Source organism: Aspergillus novofumigatus (genome assembly GCF_002847465.1).
Source record: "Aspergillus novofumigatus IBT 16806 chromosome Unknown P174scaffold_5, whole genome shotgun sequence".
Lineage (NCBI taxonomy): Eukaryota > Fungi > Ascomycota > Eurotiomycetes > Eurotiales > Aspergillaceae > Aspergillus > Aspergillus novofumigatus.
In genome coordinates, this window is record NW_020194278.1 from 2,810,808 (window position 1) to 2,834,083 (window position 23,276).

At 51.2% G+C, this 23,276-nt stretch overlaps 9 protein-coding genes across 9 annotated transcripts; 3 read left to right on the forward strand and 6 right to left on the reverse strand.

Moving 5' to 3' along the window:
* The first annotated feature begins 216 nt into the window (after nt 1-216).
* On the forward strand, nt 217-4,170 carry P174DRAFT_452499 (histone deacetylase hosB). Its single transcript, XM_024829087.1, has 2 exons — nt 217-707; nt 761-4,170. Exons 1-2 carry the CDS (start codon nt 331-333, stop codon nt 3,891-3,893), a joined length of 3,510 nt encoding a protein of 1,169 aa, XP_024681888.1. The 5' UTR covers nt 217-330; the 3' UTR covers nt 3,894-4,170.
* A 292-nt stretch (nt 4,171-4,462) lies between these two features.
* P174DRAFT_373584 (AN1-type zinc finger protein) lies at nt 4,463-5,401 on the forward strand (the record flags this gene model as incomplete). The annotated part of the gene is made up of 1 exon (XM_024822515.1): nt 4,463-5,401. The coding sequence occupies one exon, from the start codon at nt 4,463-4,465 to the stop codon at nt 5,399-5,401; it is 939 nt and encodes a 312-aa protein (XP_024681889.1).
* Nucleotides 5,402-5,626: 225 nt separating this feature from the next.
* Nucleotides 5,627-8,497, reverse strand: P174DRAFT_461727 (uncharacterized protein; the record flags this gene model as incomplete). Its single annotated transcript, XM_024830039.1, has 7 exons — nt 5,627-6,640; nt 7,379-7,456; nt 7,513-7,576; nt 7,621-7,941; nt 8,000-8,083; nt 8,137-8,387; nt 8,456-8,497. The coding sequence occupies 7 exons, from the start codon at nt 8,495-8,497 to the stop codon at nt 5,627-5,629; spliced, it is 1,854 nt and encodes a 617-aa protein (XP_024681890.1).
* A 1,114-nt stretch (nt 8,498-9,611) lies between these two features.
* Nucleotides 9,612-11,680, forward strand: P174DRAFT_443176 (putative MFS transporter). The gene is made up of 10 exons (XM_024827757.1): nt 9,612-9,709; nt 9,770-9,905; nt 9,958-10,033; nt 10,087-10,168; nt 10,218-10,320; nt 10,379-10,782; nt 10,837-10,907; nt 10,940-11,005; nt 11,064-11,098; nt 11,215-11,680. Exons 1-10 carry the CDS (start codon nt 9,647-9,649, stop codon nt 11,532-11,534), a joined length of 1,356 nt encoding a protein of 451 aa, XP_024681891.1. The 5' UTR covers nt 9,612-9,646; the 3' UTR covers nt 11,535-11,680.
* Nucleotides 11,681-12,021: 341 nt separating this feature from the next.
* P174DRAFT_228732 (uncharacterized protein) lies at nt 12,022-13,135 on the reverse strand. The gene has a single exon (XM_024821401.1). It carries the CDS (start codon nt 12,805-12,807, stop codon nt 12,163-12,165), a length of 645 nt encoding a protein of 214 aa, XP_024681892.1. The 5' UTR covers nt 12,808-13,135; the 3' UTR covers nt 12,022-12,162.
* P174DRAFT_422299 (double-stranded RNA binding motif domain-containing protein) lies at nt 12,848-13,500 on the reverse strand (the record flags this gene model as incomplete). Its single annotated transcript, XM_024825027.1, has 2 exons — nt 12,848-13,035; nt 13,284-13,500. 2 exons carry the CDS (start codon nt 13,498-13,500, stop codon nt 12,848-12,850), a joined length of 405 nt encoding a protein of 134 aa, XP_024681893.1.
* Nucleotides 13,501-16,207: 2,707 nt separating this feature from the next.
* On the reverse strand, nt 16,208-19,296 carry P174DRAFT_461732 (uncharacterized protein; the record flags this gene model as incomplete). The annotated part of the gene is made up of 3 exons (XM_024830040.1): nt 16,208-16,385; nt 16,464-17,530; nt 19,294-19,296. 3 exons carry the CDS (start codon nt 19,294-19,296, stop codon nt 16,208-16,210), a joined length of 1,248 nt encoding a protein of 415 aa, XP_024681894.1.
* A 1,183-nt stretch (nt 19,297-20,479) lies between these two features.
* P174DRAFT_228377 (uncharacterized protein) lies at nt 20,480-21,493 on the reverse strand. Its single transcript, XM_024821400.1, has one exon. It carries the CDS (start codon nt 21,313-21,315, stop codon nt 20,533-20,535), a length of 783 nt encoding a protein of 260 aa, XP_024681895.1. The 5' UTR covers nt 21,316-21,493; the 3' UTR covers nt 20,480-20,532.
* Nucleotides 21,494-21,495: 2 nt separating this feature from the next.
* P174DRAFT_422301 (uncharacterized protein) lies at nt 21,496-22,811 on the reverse strand (the record flags this gene model as incomplete). The annotated part of the gene is made up of 3 exons (XM_024825028.1): nt 21,496-21,718; nt 21,768-22,284; nt 22,400-22,811. The coding sequence occupies 3 exons, from the start codon at nt 22,809-22,811 to the stop codon at nt 21,496-21,498; spliced, it is 1,152 nt and encodes a 383-aa protein (XP_024681896.1).
* Nucleotides 22,812-23,276: the final 465 nt, after the last annotated feature.

Below are 23,276 nucleotides of genomic sequence, written 5' to 3' on the forward strand. Positions count from 1 at the left end.
CGATGGAACATTTCATTATCATTATCGTTTGATCAGCGTCATACTCAAAGTGACGACTACCCAATGATAATGTTAAAAAAGGGCGCCGAAGAAGGGGAGTGGAAGGGATCGACTGCCCCTTGGCTGGATGAGGGGGAAGAATGACGATGGCTCGTTTTCTCTCCTTGTTCCCCCTCGCTTCTCTCCTTTCGACCTCCTATCTACTAAACTGCTTCGGATAGCTATAATTCAGTTCCTTGTATCTCATCTTTTCTCTGAAATTAACACGTTACGCTCACAGTTTCTATCTCAACATTTGATTAACGTTCAAATGCCACTTCCATCGCCATCATGGACCCCTCCATGCGCGACGAGCCTCCCCAGGCGACATTCGCTGCACCACCAAAGCCTCCCACACCCAATCCCAACGATCTAACCAATAGTCTGAACCATTTGACAATTGCTTCTGCGGCTGCGACTCCTCTTCCAGCCTCTCCATCCCCATCTTCGTTACTGTCGCCTCCAGATGTCCCCACGCGTTCTTCTGTTGATCTGGCGCATCCTGCACCGCGACGAACTGCCAGTTCCAATTCTCTAAGAGATGAAGGAGATGAACGACGGAAATCCTCCTCCAGCCTGAAAAAGCGATCATCGACCGCGTCGCTCCGATCTGGACACAATAGTGCAGGCGCAAATTCGCCTCGTCCTAGTCTATCGCGACGCTCTTCGTCCTCCAACCTCGCGACCTCCCCACCTCCACATCAAATATGCCGTCCAAAAGACCTCAGGAGCAAGCTGCGCCCACCGCGGCTTCTGTTGCCGCTGATTTCTTCCAACGAGAAGTCGACTTGCACCAATCCACCGACCTAAATTCCAAAGTCGTGGTAGTCGTTCATGATGCATGCTACGGCCATCGCTTCTCGCGGCCACGAACGTCAAAGACCGCCTTGAGTTACATCGTCGAACGGCCCGAGAGAATACAAGCTTGTGTGGTGGGAGTATCGGCAGCTTATGTCCTCATGGCTGGCCGCCATGCTGGAAAGCGCTTTGCGCCTCATCCTGATCTTGATCTACATCAGCTCCCCGCGCCGCCGTTCCAAATCCGCAAGACGTCGCGAACTATGCCTATCACGTCTGCGGCTGTCACTCATGTGCATGGGACCAAGTGGATGGATGAGCTGAGAACCATGTGTGATGCGGCAGAATCAAGACTTGCTCTAAATGGCAAAGAGTTGGTTCGGCCGCGCAGCTCAGGAAAGGACGGCGAATCCGCCAAAAAAGCTCCGCTCAATGATGGCGACCTTTATCTTTGCTCCGAATCCTTGAATGCCTTTGAGGGCGCGCTCGGCGGGGTTTGTGAAGGTGTCGATGCCGTCTTCAACTCCAACACTACCAAAAGAGCCTTTGTCTGTATTCGACCCCCTGGTCACCATTGCTCTACCTCTCATCCGTCCGGATTTTGCTGGATCAACAATGTACATGTGGGAATAACCTACGCTGCCATGACCCATGACCTGACCCACGCCGCTATCCTGGATTTCGACCTGCATCATGGCGACGGTTCGCAAGATATTGCGTGGGAACAGAATCAGAAAGCCGTGTCAGCGGTCTGGAATGCGGCCAATCACAAGAAAACGAGGGTGGGCTACTTCAGCTTGCACGACATCAACTCATTTCCTTGCGAATATGGTGATTTTGAGAAGGTGCGGAACGCTAGTGTGTGTATTGATAAAGCCCACGGTCAATCGATTTGGAATATCCACTTGGAGACGTGGAAGTCCGACGCGGAGTTCTGGGATATCTATGCCGCCAAATACACCGTACTGTTAGAGAAAGCGCGTGCTTTTCTACGTCTGCACACCGAACGCCTGCTTGACAGCGCGCCCGGCGACACTCCGCCAAAAGCGGCAATCTTCATATCCGCAGGATTTGACGCGAGTGAGTGGGAAGGTTCTGGTATGCAGAGACATCAAGTGAATGTACCGACCGAGTTCTATGCGAAGTTCACCGCGGATGTTGTGCAGATGGCGGAGGAGGAAGGGCTAGGAGTAGATGGGCGTGTCATCAGTGTCTTGGAAGGGGGCTATAGTAATCGAGCATTGACCAGCGGTGTCCTCAGTCATCTCGCAGCGCTGGGAGACACAACGACAATGTCGGCCATCATCAACGATGAGCAGCAGGTCGGTCTGGCTTCCGAAATGTTTGATCGCTTGCATGTATCGGACAGCAACGCTCCAGCTGAAGCACGGCGCATCCCATCTGACATTGGTTATGATAGTCAGTGGTGGGCGCCAACAAGACTCGAGGAGCTGGAGGCGCTTGTCTATCCACCTCCTGCCACAGCGCCAAAATCAAAGTCTGCTCGCACCTATTTTGCACCAACGCAATCTTTCACTGCCAAAGTCGTTGCTGCCCCTCGGGATCGAAAGTCTACTGGCTCACAGGCGGGCTCGGGTGTTGTACCCTTGCCAGAGGTAGGCTGGGCTACGGCGGCACACGAACTATCCAAAATCCTTATTCCCAGCCATCGTCAGACCACGAGTTATCGGCCGGAAGAGCTTAATGCAGAAGCTTCGCGCATTCGGCGGGAGCGTCAGACCGCTGTGGCTGCCGCCCAGGCCACCCAGAAGGCCACCATCGCAGCTTCAGCAGCTTCAGCAGCACCAGAAGGAAATCGGATGCAGCTACGTACGAGAAAGGCCAAGGCTTCTCTGCCTAGCAGCCCAAAGGCGGAGACCCCAAAGAAAAAAGTTACGAAGAGCACTCGGAGGACTACTATCGACCCTGGTGACCTACCAAGTTCAACTACTGATAGCTCGCCTGGCGTCAGGACAACTCGGAGGAAAAGCACAACCCCGATCGCTTCTAAACCTTCTGGTACAGCCGAGGCTGGCCCAAACAATTCGAGCTCGTTGAATCTTGGGGTAAGCGAAACGCTCGTACAATCAAACATACCCGCGAGTAATCGTCCTCCGGAGTCTCCTAGCCGCAGCAGGTCGAGCACCCCGTTACGGTCCGCCGCTCCCAAACGGTCTGAGGGTCCCAAGGTGCCTCCTGTACCGCGTGTGCCGTCTGGTTTTCTCTCAAAACTAGCCTCTAGCGATGATCAGCAGATCGTCGCCGACCAAACAAAGGCGGCAATGACCGAGAAGACGGATTCCAGACCGGTAGATTTGGACGATTTGGCAGCAGGCGTGAAGAAATTGAGCATCAAATTGAAGGTACCTACCCCTGAAGAACACGCCGCTCGCGAGAAAGAGAGAAAAGCAACAAAAGCGACAGAGGAACGTCAGAGACGCGCTCCCAGACCGACAACATCCAAGACGCCGAGATCCTCCAAGAAAGGCTCAAGCGTCACCACGACCGCGCATGCTTCAACTGCCCGAGGAACTTCTCATCCCTCGCCGAGTCCTAGCACCTCCCAGATGCCTTCTGGTCCGAATATAGCCAACTCCAACGGGAACATGGATCGGGCGAAACAAGAAAGCCCGGAAACTGCACCAGAGGAGGTTGTTGTCTCTTCTCCTGATCCGCTGGCTGAAAACAAAATTCCGCTCTTGAGCAATGTCACTATCGATCGCCCTCGCTGGGGAAGACCCAAGGATGTGTCAGTATCTGATTCTGTCTCGGCGCAGGAAGCTCCTTCTGGGACAGCAACCCCGTCCTCGTTGGCTTCAGAATCCATGCCCGCTCGATCTACGGTATACTCACCACCAACAACCGCGCGTCAGACATTGAATGGTCTTCCCGTTTTCACGTCCAGCGGCCCTATTCCTTTTGCGCCGGCAAGCACTGTTCCTAAGGAAGAGCAGGCCTTCGCTACGCAGCAAAGGCTTTTCGGCCATAGTGATAGTGCAGGGACTGGCCATCCAGATCTTATGCATGATCAAGACAATAAACCCGAACAACACTGATCTTTGAACGTCTTTTCCTCCTGTTCCCGCCCCGGACTCCCGGACTCCATGCGCTAACTTCGCCGTTCTTTTATGTTATCCAATATCTCTTTTGTTGATTTAGTCCGTCATGTTTGAATATACCCCCTGAGTTGTACTGAGTTTGTTAGTTTGGGTCTTGACCGCCCTTGTCTCTTCACCATGAAGCTAAGGATACCTCATAAGAATGGATTAAATTTAACAGATTATTTTCTTCATGAATGATTATTAAGTCAAGTACCCCTCGAGGGGTACCTGTGTCGGCGGGCTACAGAGAGGTACAGATGATGTGCTTTGCTTATCTCCGATCTCCGGATCAGATATCAGCGCCACACCCACACTGGAATCTTCTTCTCCGCTTGCTGCGCCTCATCTAGTTGTGCTGATAGTACTGCTGAGTCAGGCGCTTCTCTCCGCATGTTGCCAGTGGCTTCTAGCGCCATCTCTTGTTGCGCATTATTCATCCTTTCTCTCTTTACTCAGATATAATCAAGACGCTCTCTTTGTCTTTTGCCTTCGTTTTGTTCTGTTCTGAAAGGTGATTTTCCACCATGTCACCCATAACCGTCTCCAAGGGCCGGACACCCAGCCCGAACGCCCAAGAATCCTTCACGCAAATGGCCGATAATGACCTAGAGTCCATCGGCCGACACTGCCAATTCGAATACTGCCACCAACTCGACTTCCTCCCTTTCCGCTGTGAACCCTGCCGCGGAACTTTCTGTCTCGACCACCGCACCGAAACCGCCCACCGCTGCCCCAAAGCCGGCGAATGGGCCCGCCGCCGCAACGGCAGCCAGAACACCAGCACCGCGAGCCTTCCCACACAGAAACCCACAATCTACAACTCAGACCAATGCGCACATCTCGACTGCAAGACACTCATCAACACGCTGAAAGACCCCGGCGTGCGCTGCCCAAACTGTGATAGACAGTATTGCCTGCGTCACCGGCTCCGGGAGGAGCATGACTGCGCGAAGATCGCACCGCTTGGCGCTCGGGCAGGTAACCAGGGCTCAAGTAATGCCGAGACGATCCGGTCGATGTTTGCGCGGGTGCGCACGTGGGGAAAAGACAAGGGACAGGCGCTGGCGCCGAAGCCCAAGGCCAATAGCGCGGCGGCGCGGATCTCGGAGCTGAATGCGCTCAAGAAAGCAGCCAAGGGCGATGCAAGCGTCCCCGCTGACAAGCGGCTGTATCTGCATGTGGTTGGGACGGCGGATGCGCAGGCGCAAAAGGCGGAGCCGCCGTCGGGGGATTTTTGGTTTGATTCGAGGTGGAAGGTTGGTCGGGTGCTGGATGATGCGGCGCGGAGGCTGCGGATTGAGAATGTCAATAATCGGGCTGGGGAGGAGGAGCGGTTGCGGATCTTCCATGTGGATTCGGGGGAGTTTTTGGAGTTCTCGGAGACGATTGGGGGTGGGAAGGTGAAGCAGGGTCATACTATTGTCTTGTTGAGAGGGGCGGGAGTTATTCTGGGGAAGTCGTGAGGAATGATGCGCTGCGTTTTTCTTTTCTCTGGATAATTCTGCCATCTGGAACTGCATATTTAGCATATGATACACCAAGAGCGTTTTGGATACCTTTTACATATTTCCCTGAGCTCGGGCTATTAGATCGTCCTTAATGCCATGCACAGAGGTGCCTTTATTGAAATCAAGGATCTAAGCTATATAAGAAATGCTGGTATCAACTGTATAAAAACCTGTACGAGGTCAAACGCTCATGTTCATCTTAATAGCCTTGTGAGGCTGGTACCCGACGACCTCAAACTCCTCCTCCTTCCAACCATCCACAACTCCACTACCACGGTCATCGCGCTTGATGCACAGCTCCGGGAACTCAGTCGGCTCCCGCTTGAGCTGCTCATTCAGCGCGTCGACATGGTCCAGATACACATGCGCATCACCCATGGTATGAATCAGGGTGCCGGGGTTCAGATCCGTCGCATGGGCCAGTATATGCGTCAACAGCGCATACGACGCAATGTTGAACGGCACCCCAAGTCCCATATCGCACGAACGCTGATACAGCAGACACGACAGACTCCCCTTCTTGTCCAGGCCCTTCGGATACGAGACATAGAACTGCGCAAACATATGACAAGGCGGGAGCGCCATCTTTTTTAGGTCCGCCGGGTTCCACGCGCTCATGATAATGCGCCGGTCAAAGGGCGTTTCCTTCAGCTTGCGCACGACCTCCGCCAGCTGGTCGATGCCTTGGCCCGTATAATCCGTCTTGGCGTCGACGTACTCCGCCCCGAAATGCCGCCACTGGAACCCATACACGGGGCCTAGGTCGCCCACCTCGCGATGGCCGAGCCCGACTTTGTCTAGGAACTCGCGGCTTCCGTTACCGTCCCAGATTTTGATGCCTGATTCCGAGAGGGGGATGGAGGAGGTACATCCGGAGATGAACCAGAGGAGCTCGGCGATGACGGCGCGCAGAAAAACACGTTTGGTGGTCAGGAGGGGGAGCACGGGGATCGGTTCCGAGCAGGGGGTAGCGCCAGGCTTGGAGAGCGAAAAGCGCAACTGTGGTGGTGCGAAGATCGAGCGAGTGCCTGTCCCTGTGCGGTCGGGACGATGCTCGCCTTCGGCGAGGATGGTGCGGATGAGGTTGAGGTATTGATGTTCCTCGTGTGCGGGGTTATGAGGAGGAGTCGGTGTGCCAGATTGGCTGAGGGTATCTTGCGGCGTCACAGCTGCTGGCGACATGATGCTTGTTTGCTCTATGGATTGAATTGTCATGTTGATTGAGATACTTCGTCGTCGAACAATGCTTGTGGAGGACTTTTTGAGTAAACGCGTGAACGCGACGCGCGAGATCACGTGGTGATAAGCAAGTTATCGGGCTACAATTACATTTGATTCCCAAATTGGAAGTATTACTCTAGAGCTCCGGCGGTTGTACCAGGGTGGGAATGATGCTTGACACCATCTTAAGGTTATGTGACATAAATAAAGGCGCTCTAACGACAAGCATGCTAGTCTGCCAGCAGATCAACACCAACCCCACGCAGCGCAGTGACAGCCCACTCAGGGAATTTCGCTTTATCCCCATACAGATTGTCGAAAAACTCGCGCAGAAATGCAGGATATCGATCTTCCAAAATGGCTTGGCGAGCGGATCCCATTAGGGAAAGCAGATAGTGAACATTATGAATGGTGAGACTGTCGAGCAATTAGCACTAATATTCCTCGGATGTGAAGGGAAGACTCACAGATGAGCTCCAACCGTCTCTTTGGCAGCCAGGTGATGGAGATACGCTCGCGTAATCCCCAAGCCGCCTTGTTCTCTGGGCCGGCAACAAGAACAGCTGCACCCTTCTTGTATGGGTCGGAAGTCCTCGGCAAACGACTTATGGCGTAGGTTCAGGTTGCCGGAAGGAACCACGGCATTTCCGAATCGCTATCAATGGTCAGTCGGGACTTGGGTTCAAACGGATTCCGTGGGGTTATCCTTACAGCTGTTCTCGTCGGCCACACACAATCGAACATGTCCGCACCGAGGGCAACTGCTACAACCAGATCTTCCGGATAACCCTGAGCAGTGTCAATAAAACGGACTGCACTCCAGAGGGGTGGAAGCTGACACTCACCACTCCCATCACATATCTGGGCTTGTGCTCTGGAAGGAGTCCAGTGCACGTATCCACCCTATAACTGTCAGCCGAACATAGTCCGTACGTATTTACGTCAACACATACACTTTACAAAACTCCTCCTTTGCCTCACCACCTGATAGACCTCCAATGGCAATACCCGGTGTATCTCGCGCAACCATCTCGGCGCAGCACTGCTTCCGTAGCTCCAGGTCTAGGCCGCCTTGAATGATACAGAATAGGTTCTGTCTCTCGGGATACTTGTGCGCCTCGATACAGCGGTCTAACCACCGAACGGACCGTTCCATAGCCTCGTGAATCCTGGCATGATCGGGAGAGGTAGTTGCAATGACGTCGTCTAGCTGCATGATGATATCCGAGCCGATCGAGTTCTGCAAAGAAATCGAATGCTCTGGTGTGAGTAGCCTAGAATGACCCTGGTTAGCGCGATTTGTTGAGACTTCGAATCGGCAAGGACACACACATCGGGGTTCCATCGTGGGGACTGAGGAATCGGACACCTTCCTCGGTGACCTTTGCGAGCTTCAGTAGAGAAACCATCTGAAAACTACATATTGCAAGTGTCAGTGTTAGGCCGAGGAAAACATCGACATAGCTCACCCGCCGCTATCTGTTAGGATATTCCGATCCCATCCTTGCAGCTTATGCGCCCCGCCCACTTTATCTAGCACCTCCTGCCCCGGTTTCAGGCCCAGATGGTATGTATTATTCAAGCAAAGCATGCAGCCAGTCTGCTTCAGCTGGTCATATGTAAGTCCCTTGAGGGACGCCTGTGTCGCAACCGGCATAAAGATGGGAAGCGGCACGGAGCCATGAGGGAGATGGAGGGTGCTAGCGCGCGCTTTGGTTGTCTACGTTTGGCTCATGATTAGATCAAAATCGAGCATACCGGAAAAGTCAACTGGGTAAGAGAACATACTGAGCACTTTTTATGCAGATCGAAAGTCAATGCCGATGGCATCTTTCTGCGCGGAGGGGTAGCTTCTGTTGACATGTTCGCAATCTGGGAGGTGCGCAAGGCTGGATTGGGGTATAATTTTGACGCAACACAACCGTCTAGAGCTCTTAAAATGTTATGAGAGAAATGAATGCTTGAATAATATGCAGGACATTTCATTGAGAGAGAAAGGGTAGATAATTGACGCACAACAGCAGAGAAATGCAACAAAATCACGAATCAATCATTATCGATAAAGATTGGCGCTAACCCAACTGGGCAAACTCCGAAGCTTTCCCCTTGACCAATCAGATTGATCCTTACTTTCTCACATACCTCTCTGTTCGGAAAGATACAGTGGGATTTTATATTATGCTTTCTCACCCAGAGTCCAAAGATAGTAGAATTGACGGGGAAACCATTCGGATTTTCTTCATGATGCGCCAACTCGAGAGCTATGCTTGTCCAAGATCGTCTGCTGCACTATGAGATGTCAAACCCTCCGGCGCCAACTGGTGAGTCTGTGCAACTGACAAGGTCCAAATCATCCTTATAGAGGAGAAAGAGAAAAGCCTGATAAACAAAGCGGCTGAGAGTGGCCTTTAGTGATCTAGGTTGTGTATCCCAGATGATCTTGAAAAAGGACCCCTGACGCGGCCCAATTGACCACACTCTTCAAGCGAGCCGAGCCAGTACCAACGGCAATAATCTGCAGTCTTCATAGTGATCACCTGGGCTGTCAGGACGGATTGCGAAGAACAGTTTCGTCCCAGCAGAAGGATCATAGCTCCCAAATTCAGTTACAATGCTAGGCTAACACTTCATCTTCCTTTCGTGGCTGCAATGATGTCCGTTCTGTTCAACGGCAATGCCGATACACACCTGCCGATCCAAGGCCTTTTCGGTAATGACAGCAACCAATCACTGACACTGTATCTACTACCTGCCTAAATGGTGGTTAACCATCTTCGGTGATGACCGTCGGAGGTTCACCGACATCGTGGAATCACATTTTCTTCAGAACGGGGTTACCCCAGTCAGCGGAGCCCGCTTGTGCGGGGGAGCTCCAACAGGCGCTGACAGACCCAAGCCTATAAATATGCTCAAAAGAAGAATTGCTTCTCAAAAGCTTGTTCATTTCAACCCGCGGCTTTTTGTTGTCTACCCGCGAAAATGAGCGAGCCGAAGCCCCACTCCAGCGTGGAAGATGCTCGCGATGTTGAGATCGCGTCTGATGTATGCGGAGTGGAATACGAATTCGAATTGTAGCTGTCATTGCTAACTGTTCACCACAAGGACTTTGACGAGCAGCATTTTGATGCATCATACCGCAGCCCTCAGGAGAAAGCACTGGTCTGGAAACAAGACTTGCACATTGTTCCTCTATGTGCTGCCATCTATCTTCTCTGCTATCTAGATAGATCTAACATTGGTAAGCATGGAACCAACTCTTGCCCGGACAGTCCTCATCCTGCTCGGCATAGGAAATGCAAAAATCCTCAACCAAGATACGCACAATGACCTCCTGTCCGAGACTAAGATGACCTCGTATCAATACACGTATGTTCTGCCCGAATAGTTGACGCTAAACCGTAGGTACTGACATGTGCTAGGATTGCGCTTATGGTGTTCCTCATTGCTTATGCGCTGTTCGAAGTCCCTTCCAATTACTTTTTGAAAAAGCTTAGGCCGAGTGTATGCCATGCGAATCTTACATTCGAAACCAGAAACTTATGAAATCTAGAGATGGGTCGCCTTTCTGATGCTGTCATGGGGCGCGTGCACAATGGGCTTGGGAGGAACCCATAACTTCGCTCAGGTCACCGGCCTCCGTTTCCTTCTAGGAGGTATACCCTTCCTCTCAAGACCAGGGACTTAGTTCAGGAAATGACTGACAGCCTTTAGTAATGGAAGCAGGACTCTTCCCTGGCCTGGTCTACTACCTGACCTTCTGGTACCGACACTCCGAGCGCTCCATGCGTGTGGCCTTGATTCTCGCATCCGCTACCTTAGCCGGCGCCTTTGGCGGTGCAATCGCATACGGCGTGGGCCACATCAATCAGGTCCATGCACTATCTGCATGGCGATGGCTATTCATCATCGAGGGAGCACCCTCGTGCGCTTCAGCCGTTCTAGTCTGGTTTTTTCTACCAGATTATCCCGAATCAGCTCGTTGGCTCACGCAAGAAGAGAGAGACCTCGCCGCTCAAAGGCTGCGAACCGAAGGCTCCCAGGGCGAAGCCAAAGCCATGACTTGGGAGGATGCCAAAGCTGTGCTAACAGACTGGCGTCTCTACGCTCACTATGCCGTCCGTTGCCTGTTGTTAGCGTGCTACTGTTCCCACAACTAATCTTCTCAACAGGTCTACTTCGGCATATCCGCCCCCTTTTCCAGTCTTTCTCTCTTCACGCCCGCAATCACCAGCGGGCTCGGGTATACGAACCTACGCGCGCAGCTCATGACAGTGCCCCATGGGCGGTAGCCTATGTCGTGACAACAGCCGCAGCCTGGTCCGCAGATCATTTCAACAGGTACGAGTCCTCGCCTCAGCACTATTCCTCACAACGCACACTAACAATCTACCACCAGTCGTGGCCTGCATTCCGCCCTCTTCTCCTTCATCGGTGCCATGGGCTTCCTAGCATCCGCCGTACTCCCAGCAGACGCTTACTTAGTACCTCTCCCCCGACCCTTCCCTCCGCGGACCCTACAACAAAACCCACTAACATCAGTCAATTAGCACCGCTACGGCTGCCTCATCGTCGCCACCAGCGGCGCCTTCGCCTGCATCCCCCGCTCCTGGGCTGGCTCTCCTCCAACCTCCGCTCCACAGCCGGCACGGGGCTAGCAATAGCTCTGAACGTGTCCTTCGGCGCTCCGGGCCAAATCGTCGGCGTGTGGATTTACAAAGCCAAAGAAGCGAAGAGGGGATACCCGACGGGTCACTGGACCAATGCTGGGTTACTCCTGTTTGTTTGTGCGGGGTGCATCATGCTGCGATGCTATTACGGGTGGTTGAACCGCAGAGACAGAGCAAGCGGGAAAAGATTTGCTTATTGATGGAAGTCGGAACTGGGTTCATAATGAATCTTATTTCCCCCTTGATTTTTTTTCCCAGACAGTTTTGGCGAAAATCTCATCTGCGACCTTGTAATCAATCGAACGCCACACGGAGTTGAAGAGACAAAATAAACCCGTAGTGTTGACCGTTGCCGAGGCTGGCGATGACCAGTTGGCGCACAAGCAGAGTAGGCTTATCCGGTCAGCACGTGAACGCCGAACACTCAGCCGGAGAATTTAAGGTTAAGCTCAAGATGTGACATGGTGCAACCAAGGATACGGAACGCTGTACCCGTACTTTATTTGACACCGCGATTTCCAGCTGGACAACGAACCCACACAATTAGTGCATGAAATAGCCCTTCTAGAGCAGTCACCAAGTCCCAACAGACCTGAAAGTTCAAGAAGGTGGGGCAACCCAGGGACACAAAGTGGGTGGGAAAAACGGTAAAAGGGAGTCCTACTGTCTACTTTGATGGCCCAGAACTGCACGTGGCAGAGAAACGGGACCATTCTTCCTAGATGGTCGATTCGCACGAGCAAGAATTGGAATCTCTGTCCGGTTTGGTACCGGTGGGATCCAGTTCGGCTAGACCCGCGTACACAAGGAGCAAATGGCAGGACCTGTCTAGGTATGACTGTCACAAGAAACATACACAGGCGCTGGGATCGCCAAAAAGGTCAAAGAGTTTGACATCAAGAATCCAAAATGCACGCAATGAAACCAAATTCGAGTATCGGGATTGTCCGTCACTGTTCTGTCGTCATAATATCGTAGCAAGGTCTCGGTTGTGCGAGTGCCTTGCGAAACTGGAAGGAAATAGAGGAGAATTGTACAGAAGGTCGAGAAGTCGAACAAAAGAGCATAACCGGGCCGCTTGTAATAGAGAGTGTAAAACAAAAAGAGCCGAGCAAATATGGCAGGTGCTGGTGTTCTGTAGTCCTGTAGAAAGAAGTTGCGGCGAGCGGCAACCGGGGAATGTTCGTTTTCCGATTGTCCACCCACTCCAGCACCGTAGTCATCGATGTGTTCCAGTGCTTGTTGCAGGATATTGCACAAAGAGGGATGTCGACAGCCGAGAATGTTGTACATAACGTCTGCGGAACCCGAAGAGTCGGGCATCAAGTCGTCGTACGCGGCCATAGGGGCCACAAAGGAAAAAAGGGAAAAAAAAAGGATGAGGGGAGAAAGACAAGTAATCGGTCCAGCCCAAGCAAAGCAGACAGAGAAATGAAAGCAGTTCTCAACTGTGTCGAGCCCATTGAATCCCATCCCATCGTATCATAACCATATTTCCGTATTTGCTGGCCTGCTACGGCCACACCTTTCCGGGAAGAGCTTCGCTGCCAGCTTGAGGTTGCTGTTGGTAGGTCAGGAGCGTGAGAGCTACCTCTGCAGCGTCGTGTTTGGCGTTAATGGTGAAGTTCCCATCGTACCAGTACCGCGCAGAATATGCTCTACCTTGTACCTTCACGCTGGAGCTCCAAGCTGTCCGACCTCCTGTTTGAAGACATAAAGCCGTTAGCACTTGGTACAACAAGCTGTCAGGTCTAAAAGTCGGTGAAGGAAAAAGTTACTCCACAATCATGATGCCGCGACACAAAGGACACCATTCAGTTCACCTAAGGGTAGATTTCCAGGAAGAGGAACGGACGGAGAAGGTGCAACACAAAGGAAGAATATACTCTCAATCAGGATCTGTGAAAGGGGAAGAAAAAAGAATGGGGAGGAGCGAAGGGTTCAGTTACCTCGACGATCGGAGAACAATGTGTACACCGGGGTTCCAAGGCCAGCAGTTTTGCAATGCTCTGTACGAAGATACAGTCTGGAATTAGTCCCACGAATGATAAACCCATACGGCACATCGACGATTCCTTCAAGAAAATTGTAGTTCAAGTGGGGCATACTCTCAAGTTTCTCTATCCATTCAGACTTCCGACCACCATTTCCTTGAGTCGAGGCCATGTTGAAGTGGTTTGCTTGTCCAAAATATAATATAAATGTCCGCGGTACCGTGGTCCCTTACCAGCCACAATAACGAGGGCTGAAATTGAAGAAGACTAAAGGGTAAAGAAGATTTGAGTATATCAAGAGCCAACGACCCCTCCGCAGAACTTTTGCCCAAGAAGAGGCAAGCAAGTGCCAACTGGAATGCGGACGGTTTCTGGAAGGTGAAAATGAATAAAAAAAAGGAGATCCTCAAGGAACAGGATGAATCGAGCCAAGAGTTTTTTGTGTTCGCTTTTGACAAGACAATAATACCTCTTTTGAATTTTCTCTTTCCCACTCAAATAGCCCTGATGGACATGGGAAGCGGGGGGTCATATAAACTGTGGGCCATGCTTGACCCCAAATCGTTTTTTTTTTATTTCCCTGTGCAAGCAAGACGGTTTTGGCGTGACAAACACGGAGCCTAACCATGAAACCTAACAGTCGGGCTTATGCATGTCGCTGGGGACAAGCTACAGCGCCAGCAAATTCTCCCCCTCCCTGGTCCTCCAGTCAAAAGGCCGCCAGTTGCATGGAGAACATGCGGATCATTTTGAGGCTGCAATGCTGGAACGGCCCGGCGCACGCCGACTGAGAATGCACCCTGAAGAAACGCCAATTACCAAGAAAAAGGTGCGACGGAGCTCCACCGAGAACCAGATCCATTTGATGGCAAGGATCGAATGGCGCAGAGGTAAAAGGAACTGCTGTCGTACAAGGAAGCTAGTTCACAGATCCGAAGCCTTGAACAACAGACATCTCATCTCCTTTCTCTTGCCTTGACACATCCTCTCTCCCCTTTCCTTCTGCTGATTCCAGCAAACATTGCTTCTTATCGGGTATGAAGAATCTAGACGCCTCATGGACGCTTCTCCAAGGACAAGAAAGGCGGAAGCCCCTCCCCTCCTTCTGGAATGACCACATAGTGGAGGGGTGTGGTCTAGTTGCCCAAAAGCGGAGAGGGGCCCCATAGGAGCAGAAGCGACGAATTGAAGTCAGGATTTTCTCACACCAGCCAGTAAGGCCCCTGTAAAGATCGAAAGCGGGCCCAGAGACCACAATGCCAGCTCATCAATGATTCAATTATGAATCTGGACCGAGGACTTTTAGTAACACATCGTTCCTGTCAGCCCTGGGAAACGAATGGTCAAAAAACCAGGCCGCTCTGCATGAACAGATGCCATGGGGACATGGGGTTGCAGACAGGTAGGAAGCGACAGCAAGCAGAAGAAGACAAGGGTGCTGGAGATATCCCGGCAGGAACCTCAACCCAAAAAGGCAACACCAGATGAAACAACCAGCTCGCGCGGTTAAAGCAAACCTTTTGCATGGAACACAGCTTTGCCAGCGAAGAGAGACGTCTATTAGGCTCAAAGTTGACCCAAACCGTCTGCCGAAAAGGAACCATCATGATTCGTTGCTTTCTTCTGGCACTGTGTTGGGCATACATACGTGCGTCTTCATGTTGTTCATCGCCGTCATCTACAGAACAACAGTAAATGACAGTGATAGCTAGAGACGAAGCGATGTGGACGGAAAAGTGTCGCGGACCACAGAGTTATAGATCACCTGCATCAGACGCTATATGCCATCATCTATCATAGCACCGGGGAAAGTTGAATCGTTTCCACACGAGCTCATTGAAAGCCCATTAAGCCGTTTGATTCGAGGGAATAAAAAGGGACATTTGACGAGCCTCGATCTGCCCCGCAGCGCCCGCAGGACAAGCTTAATTGGTATCTGGTCATAGCTGGAAGAGCTCTCGGCTGTTATCTTGAGCATTGTTACCAATAGAGGCAAGGCACGAACGGGCAAATGGGAAAAGAAATGTGAAATGAAGAAAAAAAGGCTTCCTTTGAGTTGCGGGATGAAATCTGGTCCAATCATTCCAGCCTTCCGTAGAAGTAAGTACCCTTACCAGGCCAGGTACCTTACATTGTCAAGGTAGGTAGGTAGTAAGGTGAAGATGGTGAGTTCTCGGAACATCAAACCCAGGATTTCCTTCCTGTTTCCTCCCCTCCTTCCCCCTTTTTCATCTGGCTTCATTTCCACTCGTTCTAAGCATATCATTCGCGCTTCGTCTTGATCTTAAGCGCTGGACTGGCCCACCAGGGGGTCGCTAGTGAGGCAGTCGGCTACCATGAACCATGGTTCCTGTACGTTGCTAATGACTCGGTTCAACACGAAATAATCGAAGATCTTTTATGCACCCATCATTTCCCTATCACGCTTCAGACAGACTATGGAAGCGCTATCCCAAAAATAACCATGCAATCATATACACGTTATCATACTTCCAAAAAAAGAAATGAAAGCAGGTCATCCGACCCAGAGACGACCGACAAGTGTCAACGCAGCGAACTAGAGGCCACAGAGTTCCTGTTACACATTCGAGACACAACAACAACAACAACAATAACAACAACTAACAAGCAAGTCTAGCTGGGATCCTCGTCACTAGCGAACCAGATACACGGACATGCACGGGATCCAGCCTGAAAATGGCTGTCCGAAAATCAGGCATCATTATCCAGATTCACCAATGTTGTGAAATTCTGGTAGATGGGTTCGCGCCACTGCACCTCGACATCACGATAGCAGTGCTCGCTAACGTACGAGTCAGACCGCCGTGGCGACGAATTGGCCCAACATCCTTCGCGCGTCGTCATTATATCCACTAGAATCAGGCGGATCCCCGCCGGTGAAACACTTCTTCAATAAGTCGCATAGGCCCCATCAACTCAATGCTTTTTGTGAAAGAGGATTTAGCCGGATGGCTGAAGTCCGTATGACGTTTCGAGTGCCATCGCTGTCGGATACAGTCATCAACTAGAACACTCAATCCTGTGGCTACGATCACACTGCGAGACGATCAGTATCGTATCCATGTGAGGTGGAATTTGTTCTTGTCCTTGGGAGGGGAGGGGGGCCCAGCTTACTCGGCAACCTCATGCATTTTCTCGTACACCGATGAATCGCTGATCCACATCGAGGACGGGCGAACCCAACCACCCTTGCTCTCCTCCTCGACAGCTTCCACTGGTGTGAGGATTTCGGGCACAATGTGGGCAATCGTCTTGGACGTCCGCGTGTTGATGAGGTGGTAGGACACTTCCCGCAAATCTCCTTCTTTCCTGCACTCTTTCTTCCATTGGTATTTCGTGGACCAATACTCAAACTCGTACCGCTTGCGTATCCCTGCGCCTCGCCTCTTGACCTCTACATGCGCATAATTAGAGAACTCTAACACCGTTGTATCTGCGAAAGCGACTGGGCGACTGGGACACTCCTTGGCATCTGCTGTTGCATCATCCAAATTCGCATCTTCCTGCTTGATCGAGTGATATCCCGAGTCGTGGCGCTTATGTTCGGCGCCAGCTATCGATCCATTCCCACTCGACCCAGGCCGCAAGCTTGCCAACACACTGCTCCAGGAGCGCCGAAGAATGGGCCTCTTGTCGATGCTGCACGATCTGGGCCTCCTTTCTGAGCGACAGATCTCACGACCGGACTCCCGACAGTAGCGCCGAAATGAGAACTTTCTCAAGAACAAGTCATACATGCGGAGATGAAAGAGGATTACATCTTGTTGATAGCCACCCCTTTGCGGCACTAGAGTGTCGACCCGTAGATTCATATTACCATCTAGTGTCGAATCATCGTGCCGAATCAGCAGCCGTCGGGATGAGGGGAATAGCTCTGCAAAGGTGGTTGGGTTGGAAGGGATCGCGTCAGTAGCATAGATCTCCGGCTTTCGGTCGATAACCTCGTATTGCGGGTCTTCTGGTAACTCGTCGGTCGAGGGTATCGTGGATGCATACGTTGATGTAGAGTCTCTAGGATCCATAGTGAAGCGATCCGTTTCTGGAGGTCGCTTAGATGTGGGCCGATAGCTGTAGATCGTAGGGGCCGTGCTTTTCGACCTATCCGAGGCTTCGCTGTCGGTCGAACTAGAGCTGCTCCCTGTTCGGGCACAACGATCTTGACACGATGAAGAAGTGTAAGACTCCATGATGTCTTTGAATGCGATAGTGCGAAAAAAGATGCGTCGGGGTTCTGCAATGTCAGTCCCGGCAAGCGAAGTGCAGCAGAGGTGTTCTTGTTCACAAGCCTCCGTAAAACAGGCAGGTATCAAAGGTACCAGATAATATTAACCCAAAAAAGAAAAAAAAAAAAAAAGGGACGATGGTACACAAAGTAGGTGGGGTTAGAATATATATAAATAATTGTTATGCAAATCAGATCACAATATCCTTTCACTTCTTATGGAACAGTCGCCCAGCCCAGGTTTTCGTGTATGACACAGCATCCAGTCGGATACGCTCATGAGGTGAGATGAGGTGAGGTGAGATGAGGCGAGGCAAGAAAATCCCAGCAGCTGGAACCAGACGAAAAGTAAGGATACTTCAGTCATACGATGGGGTGTTCAGATGCAATGCCTTTTTCGCGTCTAAAGGGCTTAGAGAGTATGTTATAGGGCACGATCCCGAGGGATAGAGGGGCTTAAGGGAATGTGAAGGGAGGCCCGAGGGAGCGGTAGATAGCAGATGACGCCAGGAGTATTGGGAAGGGAGGCAGGTCAGCAGCCCGAACAAGGACAGTAACTGGTAGCATTGGCGGAAGAGGAGAAGGAGAAAGCACTAGCTGGTAACAGTAATATCCAGGGATTGGATAATCCAAGATCAGGAGAATAGATCAGGATAATCCAGCGTGGCGCAGGACTGTTTTGGCGGTATCTAGGTAATAGTCGTGGTGCCAGGTTGTGTTGGAGGGCAACGCGGGAGAATGAGAGGAACGCATCAAGGAATGAACAGCAATGATGGAGAAGAAGGGAGCCACGTCAATCCAGTCCGGTCAACGTTTATGGCTCGGCTTCGAGGCGTTCATAATTCGGTCCCATTTGTGATATTGCTGTGATCTCCTGTCGCGGGGTGATTACTTCGGAAGAGAAAAAACAGACTTGAAATATTTCATTCGTTCGTCAACCCCACGACAGTATGGGGGCCCAAATCCAATCTATTTATGTGATGCTCGAGGCTCAGCCATCTGATCCTTCAAAGTACAGCCTCGATCGATGCTCCTTTTAGGGTTTATTTAGGTTTTATTTGGTCGATGAAGCCGAAGGTTATTGCGACGGGGCTATTCTACAGCTATGTCTTACTGTGAGTGCCTAATAACAGCATCGTCAGCCCAAGAAAATAACGACATCATCGCTAGAAGCAGCCTGACAATGAATACGACCTCTACATCCGAGGGAGGAGGAGGCCTCGAACATCCTCTCAGCTTTCATTCGCGCCTTACTTTCAGTGACTGCGACCGTTTGGTTTCTGGAAGCGACCATGAAAGAGGTGTGAGCGCTCAGGCTGACCAGCAGACGCTAGACCATCCCCCAATAGGAAGATGAAACCCGAAGATTAAGCCGATAAAGGCCGTCGTCAAGTGCCCTGATGCCTTGCAAATCAATGCAAATACGATATTCTCCGACCAGCCACAACGCATGAACCAGGAGGATGGAAGCGGGCCAACTCGGAAACCGATTCTACATCCCACGCCTCGGAGAGTTGCCTGATTCGAATCCTGCTACAACGTGGTAAGGTTTATTTGATTGGGAGAGAATCTTTACCACTGGACTTGAGCGACATGTCACATGCTCAGTGATAATCTCTACGCTCGTCACTTCTCTCCGACTACTCTTTATCTTCCTCGATAGATTTCTAATTAGTAGCGCGTTCTAACGATCATGGCGCCAGGACTAATGCTTTTCTTTACCATGGAACCGACTGGGGGCCTTCGGATCGGACCGAAATTAGAGAGTATGAGGACGACGGTCAACGCTCTCGTTTCTTCAGAACACGGACCAAGTCTTCTAAAGCCCTGAAAGAAAATGTCAACTGGAAGCGTTCATTAGATCGCGATCTTGGAAACTCCTCGAGTCTACGACTGATCGCTCATAACTCCGGTATCGGTATTCCTCCTCCTCGTAGAAGACTGCTCACGAGTCAGCCTAAATTCATGCGGTTTGTTACTTGTAACTTGTGTATCATCGCGCAGCCCCGAGCACGGAGCACTCATTTAGCGGAGCGAACTACGGAATGTGGAAGCTGATCTCCACTACTGATGGGGTCTGCAAAGCCACTATCTGATGGATCTTACCTTGGGTTCTTTCAGGGACAATATCAATTGGCTAGCAGATCAAGAATTACTCCATGAGAGAGATCATCACTATGATAAACCATACTAAGATACAGTAAAGTCGTGCCCATAATGGTCCTTTGACTGTATGCGTAAAATGCATTGACATTTCCCAAGGCATCTATGCATCCTTAGTTCGGCCCATGATCCATCCCACTGCCACCTGGCAGTCTTTGTGGCTTATGCAACGGTACAGAGTGCCGGTGCGCCGAACTACCAAGGAATTTGGTCAACATCCAAAGTACATACCTGCTATCTATCTACATCATATCATGCCATCTTGTTTGGCGGCTAATGGCAGATTTAGCTGAAAACTCGGTAATCAACGAAGGGTCTAGTTGGAGCCCAGAGATCCGGGAAACCTTGCAACTGCTTTCTGTTTCTGGTAAAGCCGTCCTAGTGGATAAGGTATACAAACGTTGTACGGGACTTGTTTCATGCCAACGCAGTTCAATTCGACGAGATAATCCCTCAAGAGCACTAGATATTCAGTATACATGGAAAAGAGTAATGTCCATCCCAGATCCACTCTGTTAAGTCGTAAAGTCGCCACACAGACAGCCGCCCTCGCGGCATTCAATGACCCACAAAATGCAACAAAACGCACCATGACCACATACCATGCCAATGGCACCATCCATGATGAAACCGAAGGGAAAAGGAAGCAAGAGAGAAGAAGCAAGAGAGAAAACGCAAATCCCCCGCACTAGTACCTCTCCAGGCATTCATCAGGTCATCAAACCTACCGTGGACTTGGAGCAAGGAGTAGTCCCGTCGATCTGATCGACGCCAATAGAGTTATTGAGTCATGCAGACTCATGTAGATATGCCATCATAAATTAGGATTACTCGAATGGTTTGTGCCATGGATGTCAGTAAGGTAGGCACGGGTGTTTCTGAAGGTATCACCATGCTGACCTGTCTACTTACAACTCGCAGTCCATAACTTGTTCGTACGTTGAGCAGTACATCAGTCAGGCATGAGGCTGCATCAGACGTCGTACAGCAAGGGGGTATCCAAGGTTCTCGTGTTAATCTACCGGTTGCTCGCTCTCTGCAAGTTAGATCTGGCCCTGTGAACTTGATTGAACGCTGCCTAGTCAGTGCAGACAGGAGAGGTCTGCCACTGCATTTTCTTGTCCAAAGTCTGTGAGCGAAGACTAAATGGGATCTTCGAATGTTAAGAAAGGGATGCGGATGCCTCGCACGGTGGAGCGTTTGCAGAAAATCTCCTAGTCTATGACGGTTAGACGGCAGCAGCAATACGTCGCACGGACTTGAGTATTCGAAAAGACGGTCAAGCTGAAGGGACGGGCAGATGACGTTGCTTGCGTCGAGCATGATTCCGGTAAGCTGGCGGACATCGTAGCCACCCACATTCATTAAGTCATGGAATATTCTGCGTGCTTCTTTGTCAAGGCAAACAGGATTTGTGGTGAGAGTGTGGTAGGCGACAGTATCAATACAAGTATGACCCGGACGGTCCAGAGAGCAGTCAAGGGAATCATTCCCGTCTGGTTCCTGCGACACAATAAGCGCCAGGCTATATTCGATCAGTTTACTGATTCTATGATTGATAACATCGTGAATGTGTATCATGGTACCATGCACGGCTGACCAATCCGGAGGACCGTGTGTCTTACACTGGCGTTCTACCTTACATCGGACTCACCGAAGTTTGTATATGAGTGTCAAAGGCAGCGTTTCACCAAGCCTCTAATCTAACCCATCTAAACCATATAACGAACCTTATAGACATGAAATGAAATTCACCTACGCTCAGATCTGAGCCCAGAGTGGCTTCGGAAGTTCGTCACCAGGCTTCATCATAGCCCCTTGATGGGAATTTGATGGAACAGACACCTGAGCCGTGAGCCCAGGTCGACTACCTGGCGCCGGCATATGAAACCCAACATAGGCCTCACGGCGGGCAGGTTCCCCCACCGTAATAGACCATGTATGCAGGCCGTAGTAACTCGCAATGGAATGAACGAGCCAGCGACTGACGAAGGTAAGTATAGACCCAGCGGAAGATGGCACCCAAAACTTACCCAAAGCCAGCGGCCCGGTCATCAACCAGGCTCTCGAACACCATCTTCTCACCGTCTCGCTCATTATGTTGGCTTAAAGTCGCGCGCAGTTCTCGCAACCTTGTCTTGTGCTCAGGCGAGTCATGCATCTGTCCATTGCGCCCCACAAAGACAACTTCATCCTCGGATTCGTCCTCGGACGACGATGGTGCATCTTCCAAACCTTCTTTCCGCAGCATCAGCTGCTTCTCGCTCCACGTCTGGATAAACTGTCTAATATCCTCTTCCAAATCCTGGAGCATCCCACGAGCAGCACGTGCATGCTTCAATCTCATGCGGAGTTCCTTGGGAACGCGATGCTTCTCATGCCTCGTACCTTTGGGAGTCTGCTTGGAAGACGTCCGGTCGAGGTGAGCATATTTCACGTCCCAGAGAGGTGCCAGATAGTAAGGCATGGGATCATATCGCGGGTATGTCGGCTGTACCGCCCAGTCACTGGGCGCAGGAGGTTCAACCCAAGGGTTATGCAAGAGACGATCTTTGAGAGAAAGTTCAATCAGCAATGACGCAGAATGAGGGGCGACGCGTCGCACCCTTTGGGGAAAAGGGATGCCTCGAAGATCATGGCATCCACGTCATAAGTCAAGACATACCGTTCTCCCAACGTTGTCTGCGCCGACTCCCGTCCTTTCCTTTGAGGAGCGCTTCCCGTCTCTTCAGACTATCGCGACGAATAGGTTCTCGACGTCTGAATGAAACCGAGGCAACCGGTTGCGTCTCGGACTCACGAGTCACAAGCTTGACTTTGGGTACGGCTCCCGTATGCACCACAGGAACTGGGTCATCCAGAGGAATAGATAGAGGAACCGAGGAGCCGCGCAGAGGGGAATCAGGCGTCGAAATGAATTCAACATTTCTGTCGCTCGCCGATACCGACTCTGACAGAGTCAAATTCCGCAGGGATGCAGCCGCCTGCTCCGACCAAGCTGAGATTGCTCGAGTCTGCTGCGGTGTCAGGCGTCCCTGTGAGTTGGCCTGGGATGGCAGTGTTGGATGGATGGCCATGCTGGAAGACGCGAGCGAGCTATCGATAAGTTCGGATGGATGGAGCCTATTGAGAGTGGCAAGACACCAATCAGGGACAGAATGTATAGAACGCTTTGAGTCTTCTCAATGAATGACCTCTGGATCAACTGAGGAGAGAGGATGAGAGTCAAGTAGGAATGAGGAAACACGAATGGAGCGGGGATGGGGATGAAGAGCGATAAGAAACGTGAGAGCAGATAACCAGTTGTCGCGTCCGAAGCCGAAGATCGCGGGTCGTTACTGAAAGAGGAGTGGTACAAAACTTTTCTCGCCATAGAAATTGGCCTCGGGTTGACTCACGATGGGGCACGGGATACAGAAACACCCATGATTGGTGCTTGGCTATGGATGCCCTAGCCCTGATTGCCGCTTCCAGCATCTGCGATCTGTGATGTTGGCTGCAGGTACCTCTCTTCATCATCTCGTCGATCATGTTAATTCGAA